Below are 8949 nucleotides of genomic sequence, written 5' to 3'. Positions count from 1 at the left end.
AAAATAAAAAATGGCTGCGCTGCTCCAATATCATCTAACTCTGAATTAACTAATAATTTAGCCAATTGTATGTAACATACCAAATAAAAGCAAACGGCAATGTCTAAGAATGCAACGCCATGTAACTGGCTCGTTAAGTCTCGCATTCCAGGGAATTACGTTAACGTCTGCGGGTCTTTATTAACGTTAATGGCTCGCGCTGCCTCGGAGGAGAGAAAACCATCCGAAACTTTCTTTGTTGGAGTCCAGGTATGTTTTACAAGTGCTCGTCATTGTCGTCGATAATGTTATCTGACCTGGCTAACAGTGGATACTCCGCTTGCTTGCTGTGTACCGAGCTCAAAGTAGTAGGCTACGTTCTTTGTTTTACACCCTGCGCTGTCCACTACAAAAACAACTCTCTTCTTCATGACGTTCTTTCATATTTGGCGCCGTGACCGCCGGAAGTGTTAGACGGACCCGGAAGAATTTGGCCCACTGTAAGGTCTGAACATAAGGTGATGTCGTGGTAAAGCTGTGTGAACTGTCGCAGTTTTTAAAATGTAAACACGGTCAGCCGGCTAGAGTCAGACGCTCAAACTCAGGCTCCATAGGGTTCCATTGCCGTTGCCACCCAGACCCAGTGACGCGGTTTGTTTACCATCGCTCGTATTGTGCATAAATCCTTACGTGTGCTCTCGGCAATCTCACTGTGCAGTGCGCACCATAGCATTATCTCACTGCGCAGTGCGCACCATAGCATTATCTCACTGTGCAGTGCGCACCATAGCATTAATAATCTCACTGCGCAGTGAGCACCATAGCATTATCTCACTGTGCAGTGCGCACCATAGCATTATCTCACTGTGCAGTGCGCACCATAGCATTAATAATCTCACTGCGCAGTGAGCACCATAGCATTATCTCACTGCGCAGTGCGCACCATAGCATTAATAATCTCACTGCGCAGTGCGCACCATAGCATTATCTCACTGTGCAGTGCGCACCATAGCATTAATAATCTCACTGCGCAGTGCGCACCATAGCATTAATAATCTCACTGCGCAGTGTGCACCATAGCATTATCTCACTGTGCAGTGCGCACCATAGCATTAATAATCTCACTGCGCAGTGAGCACCATAGCATTATCTCACTGCGCAGTGCGCACCATAGCATTAACTCATTAAGTGCCATAGACGACCTAACTCGTCTTACATAATCCAGCGCTTAAGTGCCAAGGACGAGCTAACTCGTCTTACATAAACATTTTTTTTTTTTGACGGTGGGACATCAATCAACCCCTTTTACATCTTCGAGATAACTATTTGGAGCAAGAGCATGTGTGTAATCTATTTTACCGACCACTAAGTGGCGACAGAGACAGAGAGAAGCCACAGCCACGGGACCCAAAAGCCACGGGACCAAAAGCAGCCGCCTCCCGCGGAAATGGCTTGGCGATTTTACAGTCAGAAGCCCGTAGACACACACACAGAACGGACAGAGATCCCTTCCCCCCAGAGCCGCGGAGCAACGCGCGAACACACACACACACACACACACACACACACACACACACACACACACACCGCGGGAGCAAGCCATTCAAGGAAATGGCGACGCGATTTTACAGTAATCCATTTCAGACTCGTCTTGCCCGACAGGCAGACAGGCAGGCAGGCAGCAGCAACGCGCTTCTGACACGCCCGCTGTTAGAGCCAGGAGGAAGGAGGAGAAGACACACGGAGGGAGGAGTTTGAATGAGAGGGGTGTTTCCTGTTGTTATGGAGGAAATTACTGTTCAAAACTATTGTTTAGAATGTCTGACGGTCTTACTGATGCCAAAAATGAATGGTTAAAGTGACTGTTTCACAAAAAGCCATTTATCTCTGAATAAATTTCCAGACGCTGAAACCATGCTGTACTCAACGGCTAATATCTACATAACTACTAACTCTGCAAACTAACTCTTTTAGACAGAGAAAGCACACATTCTATTAGTTATTTTTAGATGATTGGTGTTCATGAATTCTTAACAGAAAAGAATCCTCGGCTGTTCTAAAATGAGCCAGAATCGTCAAAAACACCCCTGGCACAACTTACCTACAGGAATGAAAACATGGCTGGCACTCAATGTGTTAATAATCTCACTGCGCAGTGAGCACCATAGCATAATCTCACTGCGCAGTGCGCACCATAGCATTAATAATCTCACTGCGCAGTGCGCACCATAGCATTAATAATCTCACTGCGCAGTGCGCACCATAGCATAATCTCACTGCGCAGTGCGCACCATAGCATTAATAATCTCACTGAGCAGTGCGCACCATAGCATTAATAATCTCACTGAGCAGTGCGCACCATAGCATAATCTCACTGCGCAGTGCGCACCATAGCATTAATAATCTCACTGCGCAGTGCGCACCATAGCATTAATAATCTCACTGCGCAGTGCGCACTATAGCATTAATAATCTCACTGCGCAGTGCGCACCATAGCATTAATAATCTCACTGCGCAGTGCGCACCATAGCATTGCTTTTCATGTCGCTGGATTGTAGCCTATTGTCAGACATCAGGATGACATTTAGCTTCTCTTATCATTACCGAACACATATCTTTAGCAGCAGGGAGGATCAACATTTCACCAATGTTGTGGGGTTTACCAGCCTATGCGTAACGCCACACGATATGATGCTTCGGTAGCCTTCGTATTTACAGTGCTAAATGTCTCAACTACTTTCTTGTGTGACAGCAATTCTTGTAATTTGTAAACTCAAAATTCTGACTTTTTCCCCCTCCGAAATCTGACTTTAATCTGAGAATTCTGACTTTAAACCTCCGAATTCTGACTTTAATCTCAGAAGTCTTCTGACTTTCTTCCTCCGAATTCAGATTTTTTCCCCCCTCAGAATTCTGATTATTCTTCCCTCCAGAATTCTGACTTAAACTTAGAACTCAAATACATTTTGATGTGGCCCCTAATCCTCTTCAGTAGGTTGTTAAAAAAATCAAAAAAATCTGGCGACCTTTATCATTTGAATTCCAGGTGACCCCACTTGGGCTCGTGATCCCAAGGATGGGAACCAGTGGTCTAAAGCTTGTACCGATGTCCCGTCAAACTTGTCCTGAACGTCAGCTCTCTCACCACCTCAGCAGAAGCCTTCAGACCAGTCTGCCTGGGACACATGTTGATCTGTGTGTTTGCTTTACACGACAACACTCCCTGCATAAAACGGCAAACTGGGCCTTCGGTTTCCATGACAACGACCCCATTTCCACCTGGCATTACAATGTGTTTTGGGGGATCAGATTGCAATGGGATAGTGCTGGACCACATGAAATTACAGGTGTAAATGCAGCCCAAGACACATTGAGGACGGATTGTGATCTGATCGGCCAAAACACCTCCGGAGGTGGTCAGGGACGCATTGTGACCACATTGAACACAAGGAAATGCAAACGTGTTCTCAATACAACAACAGTCACAGCTGTGTTTCTGCTGCTCTACGCTATCGCGCTTGCCTGATCGGATCGCAATCAGATCTCATTGTGGACACTGGAGACATATTAATACCATGTGTAAATGTGATCAGGTTAATGTGGTCAAGCACTATCCCATTGAAATCGGATCACCCAAAACACATAATACCAGGTGTACATGTAATCAAGTTAATGTGGTCAAGCACTGTCCCATTGCAATCTGATCAGCCAGAACACATTTGAATACCAGGTGTACATGTGATCAAGTTAATGTGGTCAAGCACTGTCCCATTAATCTGATCAGCCAGAACACATTTTAATGCCATGTGTATGTCAATGTGGTGAAGCACTGTCCCATTCAACGCAACCAGAACACATTTTAATGCCATGTGTATGTCAATGTGGTCAAGCACTGTCCCATTGCAATCTGATCAACCAGAACACATTTTACCATGTGTACATGTAATCCATTCAATGTGGCCAAGCACTGTCCCATTGCACGCACACACACACACACACACACACACACACACACACACACACACACACACACACACACACACACACACACACACACACACACACACGGACAGATGCATCTGAATTTTGAGTTTTTCCGCCGCCATGGTTTGCGGACATTTTTCCGTCGAAATTTGGTTAACAGTATTATTACAGTAAAAATATTAAAATATACACACAAAATTAAGGACATTGATGCAGACATGCCAGAGACATTTTTAACGTACTTTTAGGCTACTCACCACTCACCACCCGTGCTCCGTCTCCCACGGCGACCATCACCATGACAACTCCCAGGACCCACAACATCACCAGGCAGAATGCCGTTTTACTAAAAAAAATAATAACTAAACAAAAATAAAATAAACTATTAAAGTAAAATGTCCGTATTGTTTGAAAGATCGTCTCCTTTCCTCAAAGTGTTGGGGTTTAGTTATAGAGGAGGAAAAATTATTTTAGAAAAAAAACACAAAAAAATTGTTTAATAAGTGAACCCCTCCTGCATGGTTTTTGGTTTCTGGTTGGTGAAGTTTCCTCTCTCTCTCTCTCTTTCTCTCTCTCTCTCTCTATGTGTGTGTGTGTGTCTGTCTCTGTCTCTCAAGTTTTTGCATTGGTCATCCTGATCATTTTTCCATTTCTTTCTTTCTTTCTTTCTTTCTTTCTTTCTTTCTTTCTTTCTTTCTTTCTTTCTTTCTTTCTTTCTTTCTTTCTTTCTTTTGTTCTTTCTTTCTTTCTTTCTTTCTCTCTCTCTTCACTCCGGTGAGAAGAGAGAGTGTGTCGCTCGGCAAACGGCGCTCAAATGATGGACTCTCTCTTGTCCTTCCCTCTCTCTCTCTCTCTCTCTCTCTCTCTCTCTCTCACACACACACACACACACACACACACACACACACATACACACTCCTCCCCCCTCATTGATCGTCCCTACAGAGCCCCATAACCTCCTATTTCATTAAGCCCTGCCCCCCCCCCCCCCCCCACACACACAGAGACACATGCACGTGCGCACACACACACAACAGTTATTTTCATACATTTGTTTTTCAGATTTCACTTTAATTCACTTAATAGAGAGAAAGGCAGAGAGATAAAAAAAAAAGAAAGATGATATTTAATTGAGAATGAAAGATAAATCAGAGGAAATAAAGTGACAGAGTGACAGAATGACAGAGTGACAGAGTGGCAGAGTGACAGAGCGGGAAAGAGGGGGAAATAGAGACAAATAGAAATAGAATATGAGAAATGGCAAAAAAGTTATAGAGTTGTTACTTGTTTACGGTGGTGCTGCAGCAGTAAAAGTGGGGCTCTTGTCATTTATATGACCTTTTTGGGAGATACTATGGCCAGGCACCCCTGGGCACTGAAGCTCTCATATATGTATGTACTGTATATACGTATACAAACGTATATACGTATTTTTTTCCAGTGAGGCATAGGAGGATGGTTCTCCTCTATTTTCTAGAAGAGATGGGGGATTTTATATAATAATATATATTTTTTTAATAAAATATCAATCAAATGTGTTTTTTCTTAATAAAAATCATGTTATTCTTAAAATGCTTCCACAACAGTGACCTCTGTAGGGCAGTGATGGAGCAGCATGCAGACAGAGTCTGTGCCAGTCTGTCATGCCCTGGTCATGCCCTCGGGGGGTAGAGGAGAAAAAAATCCTCCCCTAGGGCGTTTGATTCCCATGGTAATTTATCTCATGCAAAATATTATTGGTTGAAAACGCATGCATTTGAAAAGGAACAGTGAAATGATGTGTTTTTCAACCAATAATATTCAGCTGGAGCATAACCCGCCCTCACCAATCAATACCAAACAATTAATTTATTCAACCTAATTGGTTGTTGATTGGATAGATTGCTAAGATTGACATTGTATCGTCCACTGATGAATGAGTCTCTCAACGCTGAATCAAATACTAGGAAGTGAAATCCACTTTGCTGTGATGACCCATGTGATGACCTGACAGGAATGATTTACGACATTTACTGATGACAGTAGCAGCATATTATATTTCCCCCTCATTTTTATTTACTTTTTATCAAGCAGTAAGTGTTCACAAGCCAGACAGTCGTTGCATTGGATTACGAGCCAAAACGAGTTTCGAGTTTCGAGTTGCGGGCTGCGCTACTGCGGGATACTGGGATATTTGCAATGTCAGAAAACTGGGATATTTGCAACGACTCGGCTGCAGCGGTTCCATTAGAGACGGCATAGTTGTATATACAAGTAAGTCAATTGATTTCAAGTTATCCGGGCCTTCTATTAAATTCGGCGTGGAAATGGTTCACCAAGCAGCGCAATTTTTTTCGTATTTATGTTTCATGCTGTCATTTTTCCTAATAAAAACCGCAACCTTAAATTCCCACATTTTTAAACTGAATTTGGCCGGTAAATCCATCGCTGACTGCGAGCCCGTTTTTAAAGCGTGAGTGGTAATCTTTATACCATATGAAAGTAGAAGAAATAAGGAATTGATTGGGACGAAGCATGTCAACCTAGCATGTCGGGAAGGGGGGGTAAATAACGCTCCAAAGTTGATGAATTGGAATGTAACTAAACGAGTAGCCATGCTGACGTTGTTGCAGCCAGGGGAAGGCACACTCTGGTTCCAGATGCAATAAAGTGTAATTTAACGCTATTTGACAACAGTTTCGGCCATAGACTTTGTCAAGTCTCATACAAACACAGTGCAAGACAGCCATTATAAAGACAGGTGGGCTGATTGAATGGACAACACCTGTCTTGTGAAAGCACACCTGAGTGTGATTACAATGACATCATAGGATCAGGCATGCAGTAATAGGCTACATTTTCATAATCAAAACATTGATGTCACAGGTAGGCTGTATACCATAATATATCATGAATATATGTGAATAAATAGATTTATATAAATAGTAATCACAGCCTATAAGCCAGTGGTTTTCAAAGTGGGGTCCCCAGCAAAAAGGGGGGATAATCTATTTTCACTATAATTCCATGCCATCCATAAGTAACACAATCTAAGGTAGTGTAGAAGTGAGTAACTAGGCTAATAATAACCATAACAGCACAAATAATTGACAAAAATCTCGAAATAAATATACAGTATTTACTCTGAGAAATTAAATAATGAGAAAAGGAACAATTATTGATGGTTAAAACTGAATAATGACATCACAACAGTCTAATCCTAATGCCAATTTAAAATGAGATATTCCTCTAAATCTGTCTTCAAACTGCAAAAGAGAAAAAAAAACGCCCACAAGAGAAGAAAAAAAACGGCCACATTTTTTACGGTGGCGACCGAAGCTCACCAGCCGCACTGATATATATACACACATATATATATATATATATATATATATATATATATATATATATATATATATATATATATATATATATATATATATATATATATATATATACATATATATGTATATATATACACACATATATATATATATATATATATATATATATATATATATATGAGTAACTAGGCTAATAATAACCATAACAGCACAAATAATTGACAATTGACGCCCACGAACCAAGGAGCCACGACGCAATGATGATGTCAGAGTTTCCCCTGTGAGGTCATCAGCGATGTCAGACGGTCTAGGCTGACTGTGATGGCAGACGTGACTTTGTGAGGTCATTGATGATGTCATACCTCCCCGGACGTTGTGACATCACCAACGATGTCATACCTCGAATGTGGGGGGGGTATAAAGGTATTGTTCTGCTATGATATGTATGGTCCTATTCCCTTTCTGCAATCTGTAAGCTCTGTATGTTGCTTCTGCCTTACTTTCTGCCTGTGATACTTCATTAAAGCTTGAAAGACATCTCTGTGGTTCTAATCGATCACATATATATATAGAGAGAGAGAGAGAGAGAGAGAGAGAGAGAGAGAGAGAGAGAGAGAGAGAGAGAGAGAGAGAAGGTTTTTGTCCCCATCATTTTGTAAATACATTGTAATCCCCAATCTTTCCAAGTACCCCCTGCAAGCTGCTCAAGTAGGGTACACCTACCCCTGGTTGGGAATCACCCATGGGTTAAATTACAAAAGCCCCCCCCCCTGCTGGCACAGCCATGAAATGAGAAACAACTGAGAGAAAGACAGAAATATAGCGTGACATAAAGACAAAAATGAAGAAAAAAAATGACAGAAAACAATCTAGCTAGAGAGAGAGGCAGCAAGCCCCCTTGAATCCCCAGTAGAGAGGTAATCAATATGTAACACATGGACGCGCACGCACACACACACACACACACACACACACGCACGCGCGCACGCACGCACGCACGCACGCACACGCATGCACACGCATGCACGCACGCATGCACACACACACACCCACACACACACACGCGCAAGCAAAACATTAATGAGGGTTTCCAACTTCCAATCCATTTGGGTGATCCAGTGCCGGGGGCCCCGTTAATTCTTTGCTTGCACCTGTCCTGTGTTACTTCCTGCCTTTTAGACAGAAAATGGGTGAATTGGGTGGGAAGTGAAAAAGGCGAATAGAGCTCAACAGTCACATGACACCATGGTTCCAGAAGAGTATTTTTCACATTCATATGTTGCAATGAGACTTAGGGTGCTTTCTCACCGGGAATGATTGCTTTCGTTTCGTTCTGTTTCGCACCCGGGCACCCGTTTTCTGCGCGCGGGAACCGGAGTGCACTTGCGTCATCAAGTATGCCTGCAGTATATCCTCGCCCGTGTGTTGTCTATGTGGTTCGGATATGGTTGGCTTTCACACTCACAAGTGTTCCGTGCCCGTGCACGCCAAAGCGCTGCCCAGACCACCTTTTCAAGTGGATCCTGTCACGGTTCCCCGTTGGGCGCCCGGGAGCAGAACGGAACGGAACGCAATGTTCACACTCATTAAATGTTCCAAAACTGGGGTCAATTTGGGGCCAAGTGTGCTCGGGAATGGTACGTGGTCACCAGCGTGAAAGCAC

General features: G+C 43.0%; 1 protein-coding gene across 1 annotated transcript in view; it reads right to left on the bottom strand.

Moving 5' to 3' along the window:
* chodl (chondrolectin) overlaps positions 1-4287 on the bottom strand; it is a gene marked incomplete at both ends in the record, with an annotated part of 26163 nt that extends 21876 nt beyond the window's left edge. The window contains one exon of the mRNA XM_083661075.1: positions 4221-4287. Within this exon, the coding sequence (XP_083517201.1) occupies positions 4221-4287 (67 nt within the window). The remainder of the gene's footprint in view (positions 1-4220) is intronic.
* Positions 4288-8949: the final 4662 nt, after the last annotated feature.

The sequence above is a fragment of the Poromitra crassiceps genome (genome assembly GCF_964638095.1).
Source record: "Poromitra crassiceps genome assembly, chromosome: 2".
NCBI classification, from domain to species: domain Eukaryota; kingdom Metazoa; phylum Chordata; class Actinopteri; order Beryciformes; family Melamphaidae; genus Poromitra; species Poromitra crassiceps.
Note: the sequence above shows the minus strand (reverse complement) of the source record. Positions and strands in the feature narration are given on the sequence as shown.